The 24,932-nt window shown below is 42.1% G+C and overlaps 1 protein-coding gene across 1 annotated transcript in view; it reads right to left on the reverse strand.

Moving 5' to 3' along the window:
• Nucleotides 1-19,645: 19,645 nt before the first annotated feature.
• The window catches only part of LOC124722887 (homeobox protein prospero-like), a 59,016-nt gene continuing 53,729 nt past the window's right edge, over nucleotides 19,646-24,932 (reverse strand). The window contains exon 8 of the mRNA XM_047248062.1: nucleotides 19,646-23,977. Coding sequence (XP_047104018.1) covers nucleotides 23,798-23,977 — 180 coding nt within the window. The 3' untranslated portion in view covers nucleotides 19,646-23,797. The remainder of the gene's footprint in view (nucleotides 23,978-24,932) is intronic.

Genomic DNA, 24,932 nt, shown 5'->3' on the forward strand with positions numbered 1-24,932 from the left:
TCTCTGGGTGCGATCAAAGTTCAGCTACTACAGTATTTCTGGTTTTTATTAAAGCCAGCTCATACACTGAAAATGCGTTAAAATTTCTGCAGAAACTTAGAATAAGTTAGTAAACATTTCCAGAATGAAATTTTCACTCTGCAGCGAGGAGTGCGCTGATATGAAAATTCCTGGCAGATCCGGAGTTCGAGTATTGGTCTGGCACACAGCTTTAATCTGCCAGGAAGTTTCATATTAGTAAACATTTGTCAACACTGTAAGAAAGGCAGGCAAAATTCATCCTTTTAAGGAAGAATGAGAGAGGAAAAATTAAACTAAATCACAAGTGCAAAAAGAAACAGCAGCTGCATCTTGCGCTTGTGTTAGGGTCCATGCTGTGACTACTGTGGTACTTTGCAAAGCGTGTACCAACAAATATGGCCAGCCTTGAGCCTTCACACTGTCTAAGGTACAGGGAGTGGACGGAGTGGACAATAGTATGGAAAACTGCCAGAAATTCGTGCTTAAAGATAACTGGAGGTCGCGCTGTTGTGTTTGACCGTGGCACCTGTGCAATGTCCTCAATACGTTCTAAGCGTCAGTCGTTGTCAGAGCAGTGTTCTGTTGAGATATGAGTGCATTATATCGAACTGAACTTGAACGTAAGCAAGATGTTGGTGCAAATACGTTGGGTGTTTCCAGACGAAAGTGTGTCCTGAGTATTCGAGACAGACGGTCATTGAAGATAGTTATAACAAAAAATAGGAGGGTGACAGGTGCAATAGTCACTGCGGAACTGAAAATCGCACTCAAGAAACCTGTCAGCACAAAAACAGCACGAAGGGAGCTCCATAAATGAGAATTGCAGGGCCAGCTGGAATTACAGCACCACTCATCAGAGCTGGAAAGTGTCCGTAAACAGGAAAACATAGTGCCGACTACGAAGCAAAGCAAGAATGTAATTTGCTCGGATGAGTCTTGTGTCACTCTAACTTCTGACTGAGTTTACATCTCAAGAGTGACTGTAGCGGGGGAGGGGGGGGGGTCGGTCATCATATTAGGGCAGTATTCCGTAAATCCTATAGTTACTCTGTTACTCAGCAGGGTCGCATTACTACTTAGGAGTATGTAACTACGTAGACTGAACAGATCCAAACGATGGTACAATGTTTGTTCCCCAATGGTGATGCTGTGCTGTAAGATGAGAGGATCCCTCTTCAAGTACCTTGCAACCAGAACTGGTTTTGTCAGCACGAGGATGAACTGTCGCATCTGATTTGGCCACAGCAGTCATTAGATCACAATGTTGTTGAGAATTTGTTTTCTACTTTGCAGAGACAGGCTGCTGAAACTGTTTTCATGCGTAAAAAATGACTGAGGAGCTGCGCACCTTGTATCCTGTGTGCTAGTCCTGTGCACTGTTGCGGTTTTTGTTTGCCCTAAGGATAACGGGCTGATCTTTCCCTAAAGCTTCTAAATGGGTTGTTGCTGGAGCCGGCATGGTTGGCTCACAGATTTTTCCGACACCCATAGTATAGTGAAACTTGCAAAAGTCCTGCCAGCATGTAGCACCTTACGGAAGCTCTATTAGTGGAAGCAGGGAATGGACCTTGAAAGCGCCTGCATTCTGCCGCCGATTTCCATTGGCCAGAATATCTAAAGTTTAAATAATTTTGTGGAGCGTTTTGGGAGCTCCCGAAACCGAGAGGCGGGAGGCGGACCTCGTAGCATGTAGCTGTCGTGTAATCTAACAAGATGTCCCGTTTTGTGGGCAGGTATGTGGGCACCTCCAATGAACTCCTGCGTCTGAATATTTCTGTGATACAGAACCACCCTTCAGTCACACTACTGTAAAATGAAACTCAATGGAATGTTAGTGCTAATGACGAAAGTATTTGGCCCTTAGCAATGAAATTGAGGTTGACATGATTACTCCAAGATTACTCTTATTGTTCCCACACAGATTAATGAAATTAATAAAAGTGATCAAAGGAATGCTGTATAACTGAATAACAGATGACATTCAAAATAATGATCATTTACTTCTGTTATGTATGAGGCGGAACTATGGGCCTCATGAAAAAAGGGTGACCCGGCTGAGTCACGCAATTTGACTCATAGTTTGATCACGAGGTGTGGCCAATAATTCCATTCGTTGATCACGTAGCTGACGTGAGGTTCAATGAACTATACTTGACGGGATGTATCTGTAACATCTTAGGTGATTAGATAGTTAGTACACAGAAATACAGTTAAATACTTAGCTTTAATTAAGCATCAGCGGTGAACGTCAATCGTGACTTTATACAATAATATTAACAAGTGCCGTTGTAGATTGAACTGCGAATACTTCTTTACAATTCTGATTGTTTCACACATATAGATCAATTGTCAATGCATAAACTGTATGTGGCGCCTGGCTAGGACGTAGCTACTGACTTAGCTGAAGGCTATGCTAACTAGCGTCTCTGCAAATGAGATCTCTGATGCTATAACGAGTGAACCATTCTTATTAAGGTCGGGTGCAGCACTGAGCAGTGCGCTAGCTTGTCTCGTAAGACCAGCCGAGTGGCGGCGCTCGGTGTGCGAGCGTCGACAGTGGCGACTCGCGGGTCCGATGTGTACTGACGGACCGCTGTCGATTTGAAGCCTACAACCTAGCAAGTGTGGTTCAAAATGGCTCTGAGCACTATGGGACTCAACTGCTGTGGTCATAAGTCCCCTAGAACTTAGAACTACTTAAACCTAACTAACCTAAGGACAGCACACAACACCCAGCCATCACGAGGCAGAGAAAATCCCTGACCCCGCCGGGAATCGAACCCGGGAACCCGGGCGTGGGAAGCGAGAACGCTACCGCACGACCACGAGATGCGGGCGCAAGTGTGGTGCCTTGCGGTGACACCACAACTACCATAAGACATGAACGACACGGGACAGAGGTCAAGATAACACATCGATTACAGTCATGCTCCTGTCTAATGAAATGAAGTGTGTCCTGATGTCCGCTTGAGAATGTTGGGCCGGCCGGTGTGGCCGTGCGGTTCTAGGCGCTTCAGTCTGGAACCGCGTGAGCGCTACGGTCGCAGGTTCGAATCCTGCCTCGGGCATGGATGTCTGTGATGTCCTTAGGTTAGTTAGGTTTAAGTAGTTCTAAGTTCTAGGGGACTGATGACCAAAGATGTTAAGTCCCATAGTGCTCAGAGCCATTTTTGAGAATGTTGGAAAGAGAGAGAACGATTGACTAAATATGAATTTAATTTTGGATAACGTTATTTGACTATAGCTAATTCGTTTCAGAGTGACTGTGAATCGGAAAGCTACCACAATATTCCTAAATTAGACAGCAAATGCAACTGTTGTAAGAGCATGCTGTAGTTGGTGAAATTTGCCATAAATATTCGTAATGCCGCTGCTGCGAAATGCTCACAGCTGCATGTAGCTGTCTAGAATATGGCGACCAGCGCGTCTCTGCGTCGACTCGAATGACGGACCTTCATCTTCTTCTCTCGTCCGGATCCACCTTCGTTAGCGAAATCCGAATCGGCCTCTCCGCGCTCGTGGCCACTGCCCGAACCTGCTCTCCGATACTCCTCTCCCAGTACAGCCACCACACTGATCCCAGCTTCCTCACGCTCCACTGAAATCCACGAAACACTCCAAGTGGAGTATCCACCAAAAAGCTAAAAATCATTGATAGAAAAACTGTAGTGCTCTCATTTGCTAGTAGCATACCACACTGCCTCTGTCCAGAAGATGGGCAAAATCTGTTCCTCCAATCCCAATACATCTCATGACATTTGAGCAGGATTTCATCGGTACGCTTTCTGACATCACAGGTGTCGTCCCAATCAAAACGCTGTCGTTTTGCGCACAGGGAAAGCATCACGGATTGGGTGCCTATATGCCCCCGAAATAGCGTAACAATATTCTGCAGTACCGGCCCATTTCGGCCGCTGAGGCGAAATATTTTCAGACGCCTATCAGGTACTGATTTCGCAGGAAGGTCCACAGGAGGAATGCACTTTCCTCAACCGAGAACAATTGCCCGGGCGCCGGTCAGTCGCTAGTCAGCGAAAGTAGTTGTAAAAAGTTCTGCCGCTAGCAACTGCAACAACGCACCACGAGGTCTCCTCTGCCTATGGCGTGGGTGCACCCCTGCGGCTCAGGGCATGTCCTCTACTTCGCCTTCCGTTGAGTGAAATCGCCAGCCCTAGCCTCCCCTGGCTCAGATGATATACCTTTTCCCTCAAGTCCACCCCTTTGATATGTCAAACCCTAATGGGTTTTGAGCATTATCTTTCTTTGAAAGCTCGTCGACTGTAAAATAACATTTCTGACTTCCACGTAAAACTTGGTAACGAATATTCGATCTGACTTCGTTGAAGCAGGTCTCCAGGTTTGACTTGTGGATAATGAAGTACCTAAACGACACGACGCGATCAGCAATCGGTCGCTTTGCTTTCAAACAATGTAAGCTCAATTTATCGATACATTCATCTGTAAACCATAAATTCATTAGCAAATTTAAAATTGTGACATCAAAATGTTGTCTACGATGACTGGCAGACACCTGATACTTAAGAATTAATACACTAATATTTCGTTGAAGTGAATAACATGAGATTCTGGAAAATTACGTCTTACTACATCGAAGTCTCCTCTTCCTTAAAAAATCATTTATAATTTACTGAAAGTTCTTGCCATCAAACACTTTTTTATAAGATACATTTTATCGACCCCGTGGATTCTGGAAGTTAATGTGTTAGCAACGCCTCACTTCCAGGATTCAGTTGAAATTACTGAAATGCAAATGGGGCGTAGTTATTTGACTGGTTTCCAGATTATTACGTTTGCACATTTTTACAAGTCGACAAAATATGATTTTTTGTGCAGAAGTTCGAGCGTACAATGACTTGCTCAGGAAGTCTGGAATCATTTTGACTGTAGTCCGGATAGACAATTTTGGTTCGTTCACCCATTTGGGCGCAGGACTGAGGAAACCCGGATCCGAAACCTCCACTTTGAGCCTTCAGACTTCCTCATTTTCATTACTCTTGATTGCGTTTGCTGATATAAAGTTATGAAACTTATCTGACTGTATATTTTTGATTGCATTAATTTATCGACTTAAATTATTTGCACCGCCAAGGGACCGTAGATCTCAGGATTTGATCTAAACTTCAACTTGACACTTCTACCCTTTCCTGAGAAAAAGTGGTCTCAACAGTCGGACATACAGACAGACAGCGAGACAGACGAATAACAAAGTGCTCCTATAAAGTTTTCGTCTTTACCTACTGAGATAAGCAAACCTAAAAAATATGGAAGTTTGTTACGCTCTTCAGTCTGAAGACTCTTTTGAGGCAGCTCTTCACGCTGTACTATCGTGAGCAACTCTTTTCGTCTCTGTAGCTACTAGAACCTGCACCCACTTGAACTTGCTTACCCCTCGCCAGGCCTGGCTCACCATTCGAAATGTGTACTCCTCACACTTCCCCCCATAATAAGATTTACTTAGCCTTTACATCTCAGAATGTGTCCTTCAACCGATACCTTCCTTTGGTCAAGTTACGCCTTAACATTGTGTAATCGCCAGTTCGACTCATTAGGTCTTCATTAGTTATTTCGTCAACCCACTTTATCTTCAGCATTTCTCTGTAGCACTACGTTTCAAAGAATCTATTCCCTTCTTATCTATGTCGATTACCTTTCACTTTTCCCTTTCGTGTCTATGATGACTGGCAGGCATGTCATACTTGACAATGAATATGTAGAACAATAACATGAGATACGGCAACATTACCTCTTACTACATCCACTTGACTAGCTTACAGATTCTTACTTTTGCACATTTTTATAAGTCGACAAAATATGAATTTTTGTGCAAAAGTTCGAGCGTATAATCACTTAGTACATCAGGTGTTAAAATGTTTCCCATTTTGAGAAAGGCTTCTCTTGGTATTGCTAGTCTGCATACTCTCTCTTATTCGAGCACCGTCAGCTAGCTAGCAGCTCATCCTCAACCTACAATACAAAATCAATGAAGCTATTCAAACTGCAAAAACCCTACAATCAGAGAGCAAGTCGTAAGTATAACTACCATTGTACTAAAAACGGAAGTTCAAATTCGTAACGATTGTTACAGCTGTCGTATAACAAGTGACGGAAAGATTGGAATCGTTCAAAATTTTAGGCAGTAGTACGCACAAAAGAAAATGAGCTTGGCAGTACACGTTAAGATTACACTCTTCATCTCTAAACAAGATGTGTTATCGATACTATTGCTAGACGAAGCGTTCGACTTTTCTTGTAGAAATATTTTGGCTGCATTTGGCACCGATATCATACCTACTGTTGTACTTCCCAGTCAGTTGCATGGTGTTGCCCATATAAATGCTTCTAGAGTCACTGTTGTAGCTTATCAGCTTATCCACAATCACATCCATTCTCTAATGTTCCTGTTCGTTCGTTGATTAACAACAAGGTATATTTTTGGTATTATAAGGAATTTTTAATGATAGTAAGTATGTATTAATGGAGAAAACAGCTGTGATCCATCGATTTCCATAGATAGCGGCAGCTCATTAACATCACGGGTAATGAGGCAATTACCCTATCCTGTTCGCGGATCACCTTCCACGAACAGGCGTCCGTTTTCAAACCGTTGACGTCACTCCATCACATGTCAGCATCACATGTAGGGCACTATACAATGATTTTATTTTCTTTCTCTACCAACGGCATTCTAAAACTGCCCTACACCTCTTCACTCTACGTCAATCGCCGATATCTTTCGTATTAGACGAATTATTAGCTTATTCGCCTCCAGACCAACAAACAAAGTAATCATTGTGCTTCACTCTTGCACTGCAGGATCTAAATACGTTAACAGCAGTCCTACAAATTTTTCTGTGACACCCGTTCTACACCGAAGGACCAGTTTAGACCAGTCGCAAATACAGAAATTTTGAAATTAAACGAACTAATCGATTAGGAAATCACACTAGACATCACGATTTGCTGAACACACTCATCTACATTAATGATATTACACGTTGTAAGGCATATATTAAGAAGCAGTGCACATACTAGAATGTAATGATGTAAGTTTTCTGAAAGTCGTGCTTACACAACGTGGATGTTTAACTTTTTCACTGCACTTTTTTCATGCGATAAAGATATGGCATCATCTGTTTCCCGTAGACAAATGTCACAAAGTCTCTGTAAATAATTACTTAAATAATTTTGTTAGCTTTTTAACAACTAATATAATGATGTCAACGGTCTGAAACCAAATGACGTCGCCTTAAATCTCAAGGATAGCAGTTGTCAATTACACAGTTCCAGCACAGTAACTACGCTACTGGCCATTAAAATTGCTACACCACGAAGATGACGTGCTACAGACGCGAAATTTAACCGACATGAAGAAGACGCTATGGTATGCAAATGATTAGCTTTTCAGAGCATTCACACAAGGTTGGCGCCGGTGGCGACACCTACAACGTGCTGACACGAGGAAAGTTTCCAATCGATTTCTCATACACAAACAGCAGTTGACCGGCGTTGTCTGGTGAAACGTTGTTGTGATGCCTCGTGTAAGGAGAAGAAATGCGTACCATCACGTTTCCGACTTTGATAAAGGTCGGATTGTAGCCTATCGCGATTGCGGTTTATCGCATCGCGACATTGCTGCTCCCGTTGGTCGAGATCCAATGACTGTTAGCAGAATATGGAATCGGTGGGTTCAGGAGGGTAATACGGAACGCCGTGCTGGATCCCAACGGCTTCGTATCACCATCAGTCGAGATGACAGGCATCTTATCCACATGGCTGTAAGGGATCGTGCAGCCACGTCTCGATCCCTGAGTCAACAGATGGGGACGTTTGCAAGACAACAACCATCTGCACAAACAGTTCGACGACGTTTGCAGGAGCATGGACTATCAGCTCGGAGACAATGGCTGCGGTTACCCTTGACGCTGTATCACAGACAGGAGCGCCTGCGATGGTGTGGTCAACGACGAACCTGGGTACACGAATGGCAGAACGTCATTTTTTCGGATGAATCCAGGTTCTGTTTACAGCATCATGATGGTCGCATCCGTGTTTGGTGACATCGCGGTGAACGCACATTGGAAGCGTGTATTCGTCATCGTCATACGGGCGTATCACCCGGCGTGATGGTATGCGGTGCCATTGGTTACACTTTTCGGTCACCTCTTGTTCGCATTCACGGCGCTTTGAACAGTGGACGTTACATTTTAGATGTGTTACAACCCGTGACTCTACCCTTCATGCGATCCCTGCGAAACCCTACATTTCAGCAGAATAATGCACGACCGCATGTTGCAGGTCCTGTACGGGCCTTTCTGGATACAGAAAATGTTCGACTGCTGCCCTGGCCAGCACATTCTCCAGATCTCCCACCAAGTGAAAATGTCTGGTCAATGGTAGCCGAACAACTGGCTCGTCACAATATGCCAGTCACTACTCTTATGAACTGTGGTATCGTGTTGAAGCTGCATGGGCAGCTGTACCCGTACACGTCATTCAAGCTCTGTTTCAATCAATGCCCAGGTGTATCAAGGCCGTTGTTACATCCAGAGGTGACATTTAATTCTACTATGTACGCCACCATGAAGCAGTTCGTATGTACTGTAATTGTTTAACAAATAATATTATTTAATTTTGTATGAAGGACGTTGGTTATTATTGTAATATTTTCTGTAATAATATTCTCGATGTATTTATGATTGTAATGTTTCTATACTCATAATGTAATTACGAAATATGTTAATTTCTGCGCTGAAAAAATGTAAAATATAGCCACAGAGGAAAATAATGTTGTAAGATTACAAAGGGATATTCATTATCAGCAATAGTATAAATAGCACTACGTAACGTGCATTCTTTGTCGTCTCCCTCGAGAGCTGAGAGAGAGAGGAACCTGTGACGTAGCATTATATGAATGAGTAGACTTCTTTTGTCATGTGGATTAGATGCCTGTCATCTCGACTGATGGTGATACGAGGCCGTTGGGATCCAGCACGACGTTCCGTATTACCGTCCTGAACCCATCGATTCCATATTCTGCTAACAGTCATTGGATCTCGACCAACGCGAGCAGCAATGTCGCGATACGATAAACCGCAATCGCGATAGGCTACAATCCGACCTTCATCAAAGCCGGAAACGTGATGGTACGCATTTCTTCTCCTTATACGAGGCATCACAACAACGTTTCACCAGGCAACGCCGGTCAACTGCTGTTTGTGTATGAGAAAGCGGTTGGAAACGATCCTGATTTCAGCACGTTGTAGGTGTCGCCACCGGCGCCAATCTTGTGTGAATGCTCTGAAAAGCTAATCATTTGCGTACCATAGCATCTTCTTCCTATCGGTTAAATTTTCGCGTCGTCTTCGTGGTGTAGCAATTTTAATGGCCAGTGGTGTAATATTAGAACAGTGACCTACTCTCCCATTGCACCTGTAACAGCCTACCCTCTATAAAGGACTCCTATAGCAATATCATTTGAAAATGAAATGCACATACACGTATTTACGAGTCGCAAGTCAAATCCTAATCAACAGAAACAGGGAAATGTATCGTACAGTAATTTTTATGAAAGTAGTGGTCATTATCTTAGTTAAATGCGGTGCCTCAAGACGAAAAGGAAACTAATAATAATGTCGTGTGACGAGGGCCTCCCGTCGGGTAGACCGCTCGCCTGGTGCAAGTCTCTTCGATTTGACGCCACTTCGGCGACTTCTGCGTCGATGGGGATGAAATGTCGATGATTAGGACAACACAACACCCAGTCCCTGAGCGGAGAAAATCTCCGACCCAGCCGGGAATCGAAACCGGGCCCTTAGGATTGACAGTCTGTTGCGCTGACCACTTTTTTTTTTTTACTCATTTTGTTCGATATAGTTCGTTGCGTTTAGTCGGGGCGGACGTCAGAACACATCCGTTCAAATTGATCGTTGGTTCCTTGCCTCAGTTTTTTTTATTAAAGAGAGCACGCAACCCTCTGACCGAACGCGCTGAGCTACCGTGCCGGCACCACTCGGGTACCGGAGGCGGACGAGAGGAAAAAATCTGATCAGCCACCTCAACTCACCTCCAGTCTAGTACAGCGCCATTTACCAGATGTATTGTGTACCTGAGGAGTCAGCCAGCCGGGAAACCATGGCTCGCCTGAAGCCCAGCTAAGTCCCGACTTCCTGTCGTTGCCTACTCCACTCCCGACGCCAGCTGCATCACAATCTAGTCCAATTCAGGCTAACTGGAGAACCATGCCTAATATAGACTACTCAGTTTCAAAAATCCGAGATACATATGTTGTTTTGTGAATAAAATTAGAATTTCTCATGTGGAATGTAGATCTCTCCCATTTATATCAGTTATTTTCAAAGATAAAAGAAATCGACCCATACACACATTTTCATATCATTAAAAGTATCGTTACTCATTGTGAAAATCCTGTACAACTCTATGACGTTGGCTATATTTCCTCCAAGCAGTCTCTTATCAGGTAGAGAAATATCTCTTCTTATCTGTTACTTTCTGCATCATTGGACCACGATATTAAACTCATTTTTGGCTCAAGATGGAGTGCTATCAGTATCTTAAAGTAAACAAATGTCTCATCGCATGTGAAGGCCCTCAAGGTAACAGCACCGATAAGCTGTAACTACCAGGCGTATACTATGTGTCACTCTATACATTTGATAATATAGCTGATTTTGTTATGATGATCATCTCGACCTGTGGAGGTTCCATTAAAAGATCCTACCACAATGAAGAAACATCTGATTAGCTGTTCCTCCGTCTCTGCCCTGCCCTCTCTGCAGCTTTGTCCATGTGATCATTCCAATGTAAGTCGGAAGTGAGCAGAAGTCAGAGAGCACTGTATGCACCACCTTCTGTATTTCATGGAGAAACAGGCTGAGCTGAGATAATGCAACAGGACCGTGTTTTGACCACTAAGTGAAAATGGGAACATGTTTTCATGGCTCCGCCAGCTATATAAAATGTGTAAAGCCATCGCCAAAGGAAGCTTTCTCCTGCAACACAAAGTGGTAGAAAAGACAGTACGAGCAGCTACGATAGTGTTTCTTGTTGGAAAAATTAGGAAGACTACACATCATTGGGGAACTGGAAGAATGATGAGTTCGCTAATGCATAGTAGTGCATCTCCGAACTACATACAGGTACTGAAATCCAAAGGTCTGCATTTCTCATGGTGCATTCATGTCTGACACCCAAATATTCTTTCTACCTTCATTGTTTTGTACCACCCAACAGAGAAAAACTGCGAACCATAAATTCTCTGCTAACCTCACCTGGTAGAGAAATTGATAAGATACTACCAGGTGATGATCTTGATAAGATATTTCTGTATATTTCTCTTCTGATATCTCGTAAACAAACACTATCTGCTTGCTGACATCGAGCATATACGGCATTCCTATTAAATATATAGGTTTTGCTCCATTGGAGCAGATATCCAGTGATTGAAATCGCTTGCACAGACCAGTGTAAAGTTTCATCACCTTACACTGTAGGAGGACTATACCCCACAGACTATCAATCACAAGAGAGGGTCCCTGTGTTGTTCTTTCATAATCAGTTTGATATACTGTTTTTTTTTTCTGGTGTAACACATCCAAGCAGTGTACGAATTCTGCTTTGTACACCGCCACACAATTTTTTTGTGTTTTCACTACCACTTCGAAGTCTGTGTCAGGTGCTAAGCTGACATTAACATGTTTCAATCCACTGGCTCTCACAGAAAGCTCAACATCACATGGTGTAAACTACGCTGCTCCCACAAAACACAAGATGGTTGAAATAAATCACAGAGGTGGTGTTTCTTATTGACAAAAAATGTAACATTTGGAAACTGGAAGAGTATGTGGAATTATGGAGCGTTTCCAAACAGCTGTCTGAAAGTGTTGACCACTAGTTTCCTGTAAGAGGCATTCTGTCTTGCTGATGATCGTTTTATACGACTGATGTGAGCATATTATAGTTCCTGAACACTGATTAGATGTGAACAGTAGGTGGTATAGATCTCTGGAGAGCTATATTGTGTCTGTATCACAAACACTGTGTGTTTTTCTTTGGTGGAGAAGGAAGTAGTTTTATCATATTAAAGTTTGACACCATAGTGAGTGGGACAAAAAACCTGCAGGGTGGATGAATGTCAGATGTTAATATCTCTGAAACCACATGGCTTTAACATTATAGTGTGTTTAAGTACAGAACCTTGTAACCTTAGCAGTGCATGTGTTAACGTTCTATGACCATTTGTCTCTTGTCAATGATTTCTTGATAGTGACCCCAAACATTAGAGCAATACTTTATAATTGGTAGTGCAGTTGATTTACACAAAATGCCTTAAACTCCATCTGTCTGATGCTCTATCATGCATAAACCACACAGCTCTTCTTAACTGCCTGGTATATCATCACAACACTCGACTACCTACTATACACTGATAAGGGATGCTAATCTCCTCGTCATGTGCGCATCTGGAGAGATCTTATGCACTTGGATGAGTGCCATGACTAAGACTGTTACAGAACAGTCTTCTTTGTACAGCAGTTACAGACTCGGACCCCTCCATTCCTTCAGAAGATGTGGAATGTAGTGGGTATAGTAACCTCCTCTTTCTAGTCAGCTGCAAATTAAATTGGTAACAGTGCTGTAAGGAGGGTTGGAAAACAACAGTGAGGGGAGATCTTTCAGTCTCCAACTTTATCCTAAGAATGCGAAAATGCTCTGTGACTCCCACTGCCCAAAGATGGACAAATTGTAATAGTAAATGTGCACTATGATTGAAGGGCTAGAAATATGTAGATAACCTAAGTATGTTGGTATTGGGCGCTGTCTGGTATACTTTGGTCTATATGTTCAAGAATTAACCATGAATGGATGTACTGCACGGTCATCTATCTACATTCATGATCTAGTATATGGAATAGCAAAATAGTCGAGGGGTGGCTTAGTGATGAAACAGAAATTGGGAAGCATGCTGTTGTGTCACTGGTCAGCGTTGAATTTACGGAAAGAACTTGTAAAATTGCTAAAATTGATTGCACTATGAACTGTGTTGTTCCGTATCAACAGCGTCTTTCCCATCCCATCTGCCCACTGGTATGCTGTTGATTACCACGTAATGACTGACTAATAGCCTTTCAACATTGGCAAGGTGAGTGGAATGGGAGATTTTTAGGCACTTTACACTGTGGAGTTAGTGCGTCGGAGATAACACTGTTGATAACAAGAGTATCAGTCACAGATAAAACTTGGTGCCTCTAATAGGAAAACAAAGCAGTGCACAGTCAGCGAATCCACAGTGGTTACGAAGAATATAGTCGATTATTATGGATGGCATGTGTTGGAATGCCAGGCGTAGGTATCTCAAGGTAGCAGGTAGTCTTGCTCCTGTTTGCCGGGATGGGGCTGATGGTATTACTTGGGTACAATGGGCCTGGACGCATCTGAGCTCCACCGCAAGGCAAGTTGCAAAGTCAGACCGCCTGACTATTTTTTCTCAGTAAAAAGTCTTATAAATGTATTGTTTTTAATCCGACGAATAGGGATCTGGACAACTAGAGGACGGCTGTTTTAGGAAAGGGCTAGAATTTCACCCATATACCGATATCCTTGCCATTAACATCTTTTATTGGTAGGAAACTACTTAATAACGCTGCTGAAGAAGTAAGGCGTGCAGCAAGCTGAGCACTAACAAAATAACGTCCACAAAAAAGCAACTTATCTTCGTCTGAGTGACCTGAACTTCGTAAACTACGGAACTATTCCCAGACAGTAACTCACCCCGCAGGCATAGGTAAGGCTACTGTCTTTCAGCCGAGAGACGTCTACATAGAGAAAATGTAAATACAACTTACTGGAGGACACAACATATCGTAAGAGTGACAAGGTCCTAACTGCACGAGTTCAAAGAAAAGCTGCTCCATTTTTGAGACCATCTCTCAACCTAAGCAAGTTGTCAACAGTATTAGGGGATACATTTCCTCCAAAAATATACGGCCTTCCCGATGCCCACAAAGTAATACAAAAACAAAAGTATTTCAGAAGAAACCGGAACTTATAAAAAACGTTTGGGGCAGATACTAAAAGTATTGACGTTTAGTCCGACAATGAGTAACATACTTATTGGTTGGCCAAATATTTAGCCTCGTTGTTGAGACTTTTGTAGGTAAATGTGAACATTATATCCGGAATTCAGAAGACTTTATTAGTAGGTTAAAAACTTGGAGATTTAACAAATATGATTTATTGGTTAGCTTTGACGTCGTTTCCTTATTTACCAAGGCACCTATTGTTGACTCTCTGTCATTGATTAGCAGCAAGTCTGAAGGAGACTTAACGCTATTATTTAAGCATGAGCTAATCTCTACTTGCTGTTTGTTTGATAACCAATAACAAAATGATGGTGTTGCTTGGAGAGTCCTCTTTCATCCATAGTAGCTGATTTATTCGTGGACGATTTTGAAGGAAAGGCACTCAACTGTTAGAGTTTTAAAACTGACAGTGTTTCTGGAGATATGTCGATGACATATTCGTAGTTTGGCCCCACTGCGAGGACAAACTGATCGAGTTTCTTGAGCATCTAAACACCATTCACGAAACTATCAAATTTACGGAGGAAGGGGAAATGAATAGCTGTCTACAGTTTCTGTATGTATTAGTTCGACGTGAGGAAGATAGGTTTTTAGGATATAAAGTTTACGGTAAGCCCACCCACATCGATTTATACTTGCAGGCGTCTTGCTGCCACCATCCAACGCAAACTATAAGTGTTCGTGAAACTTCAGAGCACATAGCCCATGTAGCTTCTGTTGCTGACGGCCTGCAGGGTGGACTGGTACTCATTGAATAAATATTTCGTAAGAACAGATACATGAAACATCAAATTATGAGAACTCTACAAACTAAAACTTCAGACCAACCGAAGGAGCAAGAAGAAAAGACGTAAAGTTTGCTGCTTTTCTACCGTATATGGAAACATTTCTTCAAAACCTCCAAGAGTAGTGAAGAAACATAAAATGGATGTGATCTTTCTTCCAGTGACCAAGGCGACAGCTCTTCTGATATCAATGAAGTATGTTCTCTTTTTACGGGATGCGGGTGTACACGAAATTCCTCTGAGTGTGGTACTTAGCCACATATGGCAAACAATACGCACTGTAGAACATCGTTTCATTGAACACTAGCGGTACATTCGTCTACTGAACACCAAAAAATTTGCAGTAGCTGACCATTGCCATTCGATTGGCCATTCCATGGGTTACGGGTAAGTTAAGATACTGGCCACGGCCTCAACCTGCTGGGATTCGCTAGCCAAGGAGTTCCGCAAATACAACCTGCTCAACCGAGATGAAGGTTCCCGTCTCAGCAAATAATGGAAAACCCTTTGTTCACGTCTGCGCTTTCGAAAAAACTATTGTTCTAATTATCAGCTAAATTCAAGTCCTTTCCTAAAGCAGCCATTCCCGAGATGTCCAGATCCTTATTCGTTAGATCAAAAACAAAATATTTATAAGACTTTTTTGCTGAGAAAAATCAGTCAGGTGGTCAAACTTTGCAGCTTACCTAGCGGTGAAGCTTTGATGGGTTGAGTCCCAAGTTATGCCATCAGGCCCCTCCCAGGAAACCGAAGAAAGACTAGCTGCTACCTTGAGATGTCTGCGCTCTCCAGGGAAATATTGTTCTAAGGCTGCACTGCCTGGCATTCCAACATGTTCCATCCATAAAAATCGACAGAATTTTTCTTTAGCACTGTGGATTCGCTGATTCTGCTCTTCCTTTGTCTTACTCTTACAGGCGTAAAGTTTTATCTGTGACTGACGCTCTTATTATCAGCAGAGTTCCCTCTGACGCATATGTGTTTACTCCACAGCGGAAAGAGTTTTAAAAATCTTTCGAGCGACTCACCTTGAGAATGGCTGAAAGTTTGTCAGAAGAAAAATCGGATCAAGTTTTAATACGCTCGATGCACACCAAAAAATTATGGAATATATCATGGAATATTTGTCGACATCCTGTAAAGTGTGTCTCCTGCGTCAGTCTTCCAACACTAGTCTCATTTCCTATGACTTCAAATTTGTTTCATTTGAGATGAGGCTCATGGACATTGGGTCTGAGAACTTGTGAAGCAATGCTCAAGAATAGTGCAGCGATCTTAAAGTATTTGATTAAGATAGTGGTAGAAATTTGTTCCTTCAGAAGGGGAATACTTTGGAAAAGATACTATCAGTCAGCCTCATCTGCTCCTGAGTTTAACTACTCTACCATCATACGCTAGTAAGTTATTATTTTAATCAAGAAAAGATACCTTTCATTTCAAGGAAGAACCACGAAACTCCCTACTGTTGGATTTAATCTGGCGGATCACGAAAGGTGTACTTCTCAAATGTGCACTGGAATGCCAATTTCCTATTTCTTGTAGCACCAGCAGAGACAAAACCCAAAACATAATACTTAAACGGAGTCTTAACTCTAGATCATTTCATTACGAAAAAAAACTTGTACCCTGTTAAAAATGCACTGTTTCAAATCTCTTCTGTGGGATGTTGGTTTAACCCCGCCGTGTTGAGTGACTTTGATGATAAAGGGGTTGTCCTTGAATTAATATTCTGAAATCGGTGTTTTACTGATATTTTCTTTTCGTACTTACCTTGTTCAGTCAGCATTCAAGTCGCAGTTGGCCCAGACAATGTAAGTTGTTAGTAACATCGACATTTTTTTTATAATACACAGGTATCAGTCTTTCTTTTCTGCGCCAGACAAAATAGTTTCTGCTGCGGTATACCACTACCATTATGAATAGAGCAAGTTGAAGACTGGAACCTAGTCGATGTGTGTCTCTATGAGATCACCGTTTATCCATCTTTGATGTATTTTTTTTCTGCAGTGCTGTGGTGCATTTCACTTCGCCTTTGTGGTGTTTGAAATATTTCTGCACTAAATTTGTAATTAAAAAATACCTTCAGTTGGTTTAGTTGTAAACTGGTTTACTGACTTACATGTAACTGTTGAGATACTACCTCCAAATTTTGTCAGAGCGGTGGTGTCAGATACGACTTTTATCTGTTTGTTAAACACAATGCTCCTTACTCTAGGTCACTATCTCACTGACTGTTGTATTCTTCACTGACCAAGTACCGAGAGTATTATGCTTGATTCGTTTTGGAGGTGTTTTGTGAACACAAGTGTGTATTGATGAAAACAATTCATTGCAGCAGTAAGTTGTATAGAAAATGAGGGAACGATATATGCTGTCTTTAAAATGAGTGTGATAAAACTTGATAGCTGTATCTTATAAACTACCCATCTGAATGGATGTGAATTTCGTTCTTCTGCTGACTGAGAAGCCGATATCTCTTATTACCGACTTCATATGATTTCTTCTCTAGTCTTTATACTATAATCCTGTTGTAAACCCAGGCACAGTTATCATTCAGATCAAATACTTTTCGTCTGTGGTTTTGGTCTTCTGCACGTTTCTAGAAGTACAGATCTCAACTTACATCTTTTCACTGCTTTAGACGGTGCATGTTGTGTTTAGAGTGAGTGGAATAAAGAACATATGGCAAGTACCCAAGTGACGTTGCGGCTTGCTCTTCTCACTGACAAGTAAAAATTGTCCTGTTGCATTGAAGAAACTATTTTTACATGTGAAATCCTACTTGTTAGCTGTTGTGTGTAGACTCGTGATTGCATGACGCTTTAGTGTACTACCATGTCGTTCCAGATATACTACATAGGCCGAATGAGGTAAACGATTTTGCAGTTGTTTGTGAACCGTCTGTTATCATTCTTAGATCTTTTGTACTATTGTTTATAGATATGTACTTCTTGTATCAGAACACGAAATGAGATGCTGTTCTTTATGATAATCAGTACCTGTAGTGTGGGCTTTTCTATTCAGAGAAGAGTAAGTGAAAATTGCTAACTTTCAGTAGTGTAAGCAATATTCTGATTTTCGCATCAGTGTAAATGTTTAACATGACATGAAAAATCTTACAATTTGTGCTACGCCAAGTCAGTGAAGAAATTTTTAATGTGGAATCTCAAATTTAAATAGAGATTCGATTACATCTCTTGTTTTCTGTGTAGTATAAGTGCAAGTAGAAAACTAGATGAGTGTTTGTTGTGCCCAGCGACATGAGTTCTTGTCATGTACCTGTTTACTATTATCTCTGCAATGAACTGTTAAAATGAGTAAGTGACTGCATAAGGTGTGTAAAATATCTAAAGTTATCACTCTTGCAGTTCACTAATAATAGAACACTGAATGCCAGAATATATGTTCGTATGTAAAGGAAAATGAGCTGTAGGTTTTGTTATGTCAGTCAGTATATTGTAATGACTATTTATTACAATAGTCTGCAGAGAGTAGTAAATTGTGAGTTTTCAAGCATTATTCTGTACTTTGTCATATCATTTGACAGTCTATAAAAACGTTTGGTGAATACCTTGTGAATTAGGAGTGCGTCTAATAAAATTAACTATTTTTCTGGAATAATGATAATAACCTACAATATTGAAAACAATGTGAGACTTCACTATTTAATAGTTACCTGATGGAGCTACACTTTCACAGCTCTGAACTATTGCATGCTCTTCACATTTCATTGTGTACTTTGTACAGTGTATTGTCTTGTTCACAGTATCATAAAAAACGTGTTGTATATGATTTTTACTTCACGTTGTTGTTAAAGTGTTCTTGAGAGCATATATTACTATTTCACAGTTGTAAACGTACACGTTTGGTGACTTTATGCACTTGTGTGTGTGTTATTTATTAACTCACAGTTTCTGTTACAAAGCTAAAAAAACCACGACAATCAATTACACTGTAAGACTGTGAACAGATGACGATCAAGATCAGATCAGTGTATCAGTATATCACCAACAAATTGGTTGTGTTTCTTCTCTGTAATGCTGGCAATATATTTCTGTGTGGGAAATAATGTCTATTACCTATCAAATACTAATGCAGATGTGTTAGTAATGTATGCTAGAAGCCAGTTTTCACCAGTTTGGTTGGTACTATGATCTACTCTTAAAAAAAAACATTAAGTAAACTAGAGTGACATTTGACCCCAAAACATACAGAGTAATTGCTTTGGTTTGAAATGTACCTCAGTGTTGTTTACACATCCGTACATAGGTATACATCCTGAGTGTTTGCTCTGATACCAATCGATTTAGTCCTACAGGTTTAATGTGTCGAGCTTTTCATTGAAGTATTTCCTTTTTGTGTATGCATCTTTTTTTAATACACAAAGTATTTTATTTGAGAGTACACTTTGTACCGAACATGACATACTATGTGTTAAAACTGATCCTCGTCAAGTTTGATCCAGGTAATCTATCACATAGAGGTGGTATGATCCATCCCTTTATAGGACTTCCTCTGTCGGTGTGGCTGAATTCTCGCCTACCTGAAAGAAATCTCACAACTGCTACGTTATATCCCGTTTCTGAAGCTCATTACTGTTTGAGAGACATTGATCAAGTTAACTTTATCTCCTGGTTGCAGATATAGTCCAACAATGGACAAAAGAACTGACTGCTGTGATTTGGAATTGAGGAACTGGTATGTTAAATAATAAGACAATTTAAGTAATTATTATCATTATAATCATGTATTCCTACATTCTAGAGTAATGCTATACCATGGATATACGGTTTCTTACATGCATCACATATGAAACCTCTGTAAATACAATATTAAATAAGAACCAATAAATTAAATATGCGGTACTTGCGTAAAATACCAGTAAAACGGAATTATCTTGATTTCTCAGCATAACAATCTTAATAACTTGAGTTTTGCGTTTTGGGTCCTTCGAAATGATACAGAAAAGAGGGCGTTGCTCTGGAGACCAAGTACAGTGTTTTGGTGGGGCGAGAATGGTCTATTTAGGGCCCTGTTTTTTTCTTTTTTTTCTAAAAAAATTAACATTTTGAAGGCACTTTAGATCGGACGAGTTGGCCCTGTGTGTATGTTGAGTGAGTTTTTTTTGCCTTGATCAGAAATATTTTAGACGAGAGTTTCGTTTTAGTTGCCTTCAGACTATTGCGAGCACTGTATTGTGAATATGGTTCCGTTTCAAAAATGCTATTTCAGAATTGAGAACACTGTAGGGGGTCCCCAGCTAGCAGCGTCCTCTATTGAGAGGCCGCGGGGCGGAGTTCCCCGGGCAGGGCTGCCAACAACACAAACCGGTAGCGGCATTAAACAGTACCGCCGTTTCATCAACTGAGTAATGCCACCATTCTGTCTGTACAATGTCTTCGCTTCAAATACAACTGTAAAAAGTAGAACGCAACCTCAAAGTCAGCAGTTAGAGTCGCATAGCGACTCGTTCATATATTTCTATATATATATATATTCATATTAAACAAAAAGACAACAAACTTGAAGGAAGTATCCCATAACGCTCAAAAGTTACCAACAGTTTTACATATACTACATCTCACACTCAAAAGAATGACTATTTTGCGAAATGGACTAGAAGATTGTGAAACAGCCTGTTTATGAATAACGAACGAACGTACGAACGAGTGGCGGAAGCAACCCTCGGGGCAGTTGCCAGTGATACGTAGTAGAGCGCTGCTAAACAAACATGGATGTACTGAATGGCAAGACCCAGACATGTGAGAACTGTTTTTCGTCTACAGCAAATCATCACACTAGGTACTTCTGTAAGAAAATAGAATGTAAGGCAGATTTTGGTAAAAATTACACACAATTTTATTTCGCTTACTCTTTTATCATAAAGATAAGGCGCGAAGGTGCTTTTTAAATAAGCTTGTACTTTCTGTGACAAGGTTCGAACGGGAATCCTAACATTGCCGAGACCTCTTTTTCTTTCATTGCAAAACGATAAAGGTATTTTTAAACACAGGACTAAAACTTGCCAAATCTGTTTTTCTAAGTATCGCTATCAAAGGCTGGGGACCAAGGTCTTTTGAATTAAAAAAAATATTGCACCGTTGATAAAAAGAACGCCGACACACAAAAATGGGGAGGGGGTTTGTAGGTCCAAATGGTCCGTGTGCATTTGAAAAATTGTTGCGTTCGGGAAATAAAGTCTGTTCATATGGTCTGCACTGCAACAGTAACAGAATCGGCTGTCTATAATATGTGTTATTTGTTGTGTTGTACCTGTAAAGTAACCGCGAAATTAGTCCGGTATAGTTGGGTGCGCCACCTCCGCTGTATTTCAGACGAACCCAACGAGAGAAAACATTCCTCACCGCTACCACCACCTTGTTAAGGGTTAGCTCCCTGTCAAATGCTACAACAACCATCGGAAGCGGTAAAAACTACAGGGGGTAACAATCACCATAGGAGTCAACAATGTCAGTTTTTCTATGGGAAAAAAGAGTACAAACAAAACTATTACGTAAAAAATCCCAGTACATGCACTGGCAACATTTTTCTTTTGCAAGAAGCGCTTTTGTTTTTTTTTTAAAATACAATAAGAGGCGCGCAACAGCTCGCGGCGGCCCGGGGAGGGGGTTAGGACACTGCGTAGGAGCGGCGATACTGCGATCAACGACTCGGCTCTGCGTGTGTGTGTGTGTGTGTGTGTGTGTGTGTGTGTGAATGTGTGTACGATGCGGGGACGGCGTCGAGTACCGCCACTGTCAAAGCTGTGTGTGTGTGTTTGTTTCTGTGTGTGTGTGAGTGATCACCTGTCGTTTGGATACTGTATGTGCTTCTGGCTTGTTGATAGTTTGTTTACGATCATTTTTTGGTGATGACTAGGTACCAGAACTGCTGAGACGCCATATTTACGGTAAACAGTTGGCGGTCTCATCAGTCCGGAACTTAAAGGACACTTTGGTTTCTTTTTGCTTCATCTCCCTCGTCACCATCTTAGGTTACACCCATCTCCACATCTCCCTACCACATAATTTATCTCTTTCTCTCTATATATAATTTTTTTTATTTATACATATACTATATCTTCTATCTTTCCCTGAATCCTCTCCCTCGCTCTCCCTCCCTCACTCTCTCTCTCTCTCTCTCTCTCTCTCTCTCTCTCTCTTTCTCTCCTAATTTTTTTTCCCCTAAACACTGGCAGCGTAGTGTGGTGAAATTTGTAACCTGACAGAATGGATCGGTCGGCCTGAAGCAGTGTCGTTCTATGGGGCCCCCTTGCCCCTGTTCAGCGACCAAGTACCTTTTTTTTTATTTTTAACGAAGACAATCATTTATAAAGGAAAGCATTACCATACGAGAGCTGTTGGAACTCAAGTACACAACTAGGAAACGAAGATTGCACTGAAGGTAATTGTAAATTGTGGTTCCTGAAGTTACTATTGATACAATCGGCAGTAGAATTGTATGCATATTATTTTAAAATAGAGAAATTAATCGGCCAGTTGCTACCATTATCCAGCCTGACGTTCACATTTCTTGAAATGTTCTTACAATTTCTCGAGGAGAGTCCATTTTTAATTTTTTTTCTAATAAATCCCTTCCGCGACAGTTCGGAATTCTTTTATCCACATTTTTACCACCTTCCTCCAACAATCACATTTCTTTTAGTTACTCGATGGTCCCTTTCCCTACGAAAAAAGGAAAAAAGTTTTCTTTTTGCACTGCACAGCACCGCACAGTCTTTCTTCTCCGCCGTCGCAGAGATGGTGTCCACAAATACTCCTTGCCCTCTGTTGCATGTCCTCACTGAAACACGTTCTCAACTCGAGGAAAATTTACATAAATCTCTATCCACAATTCCAGTTTTTTTAACTTCTTACTTAAAAGCAGTTATAAAAATTTTCAATGCAAAATTCAATCGCGTATATATCACAAAATCAGTTACACCGTCGTTTTTAACATGAGAAGGCAAAAAGATCTGGAATACGTTATTTCCTCTTTCCACTGCACCACATGATATAAACATTGCATTAACCTAAGACAAACAACTTGATTTTTGACTAGGAAGTTTAACCACGGGCAGCCCACGTGCCAGAGTGACAGATTGCCCTTTTGCGGAAGCAGCGGGCGTGAGATCAGGTGACGTCACTACGGCTAACAGTTTGTGCTTAACGTGCTGCGCTTGTGGGCAATCCCTCCCGCAATGGGGTTCACAAACAATTGTAATAATAATAATTACAACTTATATAACAATAGCAACTTTGACGCAACTTCCCGAGTCCGTGAGAGAGGAAGGTAAAAACAACTTTTTTTTGGCGTTTCGCACAGAGTGTTCAACGACTCGTTTCAAAACACATCACTCAACGACTAGCACAAATTAACAAACTCATTTTTTTAATTATCTATAAAGGATCTTTTGTTATCTTTGGTCGTATCGGTACCACACGTGACTTCTTGGCGTGTCCGCCCCGTGACAAAGTGTTCGTGTTCTTCCCTCGTACGTTTCTGTCTGTGTTTTTTCTTTTCTTGGTTTTACATACACGAAAAGGGAAGACAGTACCACAATAATTGCTTTACACAGTGGCAACACGCGGCGGCGGACGTACGCCTCGGTGGTCTTCCTTATGTACACGAGCAGGGCGCGGTCCTCGGATGCGGCAGCACCGTCGGGGCAAGTGGAGAGCGTCCTGGAGACTCCTGCGCCGCCAGCCGGCTGGTCCTGCAGCAGACGCGGAGCGACGCTGAGGACTGCAGCCGAGTCTGCCCGCGCGGAGGCTGGGCGGGGAGACGCGTGGCGGCCGCAGGAGTGGAGCGGGACGGCGCCCGTCCAGGGCACCGGCTGGGGCTGTCCTCGGTGTTGGCGGGCGGACGCGCTTACTCCAGCTGCTCCAGGAAGTTGGGCGACTTGAAGTACTCGGGCACGGGGTCGTCCAGCCTCGAGATTATCTTGTAAATCGACTTCTTCCACGACTGCTCCGTGTCCTTGCCGCCCTGGATGGCCTTGAAGAATTCCCTCAGCGTCTGCTCCACTACGAACCGGAAGTTCGAGGGGACCTGCGAAAGAAAGAAAGAGGCGCTCTGTTAGGCGGTGCAGCCGTCTGGAAGTGAAAGTAACTACAGCGTAGCGAAAAAAATGTTTGAGGCACGATCATCCAAAATCAGTAAGCTACCCGTGGTAGCAGCACTGGAGAAGGCCGTTAATCTGTGGATTGGACTGTTTTGGGGGAGGAGACCAGACAGCGAGGTCATCGGTCTCATCGGATTAGGGAAGAACGAGGAAGGAATCTGGCCGTGCCCTTTCAAAGGAACCATCCCAGCATTTGCCTGGAGCGATTTAGCGAAATCACGGAAAACCTACATCAGGACGGCCGGACGCGGGATTGAACCGTCGTCCTCCCGAATGTGAGTCCGGTGTGCATTAATCTGTTACCAGTGGGGTAAAATTCTCTTGAGTTCTACCGAATTTGCTTTGTCCCCTTCCTCAAATCACGTGTATTTAGCAATTCTATCTGACGCATACATTGCGAAAAACGTCAAAATGTATTTCAGGGAACAAAGAGAAAATTGCAAATACTGCACTTTCTCGAGCCAACGTCGTTAGCAAGCAAGTTACTTGAAACTTCCTGGCAGATTAAAACTGTGTGCCGGACCAGGACTCGAACTCGGGACCTTTGCCTTTCGCGGGCAAGTGCTCTACCAGCTGAGCTACCCAAGCACGACTCACGCCCCGTCCTCACAGCTTTACTTCTGCCAGTACCTCGTCTCCTACCTTCCAAACTTTACAGAATCTCTCCTGCGAACTAGCACTACTGAATTATCCTTTCTTTCAGGAGTGCTAGTTCTGCATGGTTCGCAGGAGAGCTTCTGCAAAGTTTGGAAGGTAGGAGACGAGGTACTGGCAGAAGTAAAGCTGTGAGGATGGGGCGTGAGTCGTGCTTGGGTAGCTCAGCTGGTAGAGCACTTGCCCGCGAAAGGCAAAGGTCCCGAGTTCAAGTCTCGGTACGGCACA

The sequence above is a fragment of the Schistocerca piceifrons genome, chromosome 1 (genome assembly GCF_021461385.2).
Source record: "Schistocerca piceifrons isolate TAMUIC-IGC-003096 chromosome 1, iqSchPice1.1, whole genome shotgun sequence".
In the NCBI taxonomy this organism is placed as follows: domain Eukaryota; kingdom Metazoa; phylum Arthropoda; class Insecta; order Orthoptera; family Acrididae; genus Schistocerca; species Schistocerca piceifrons.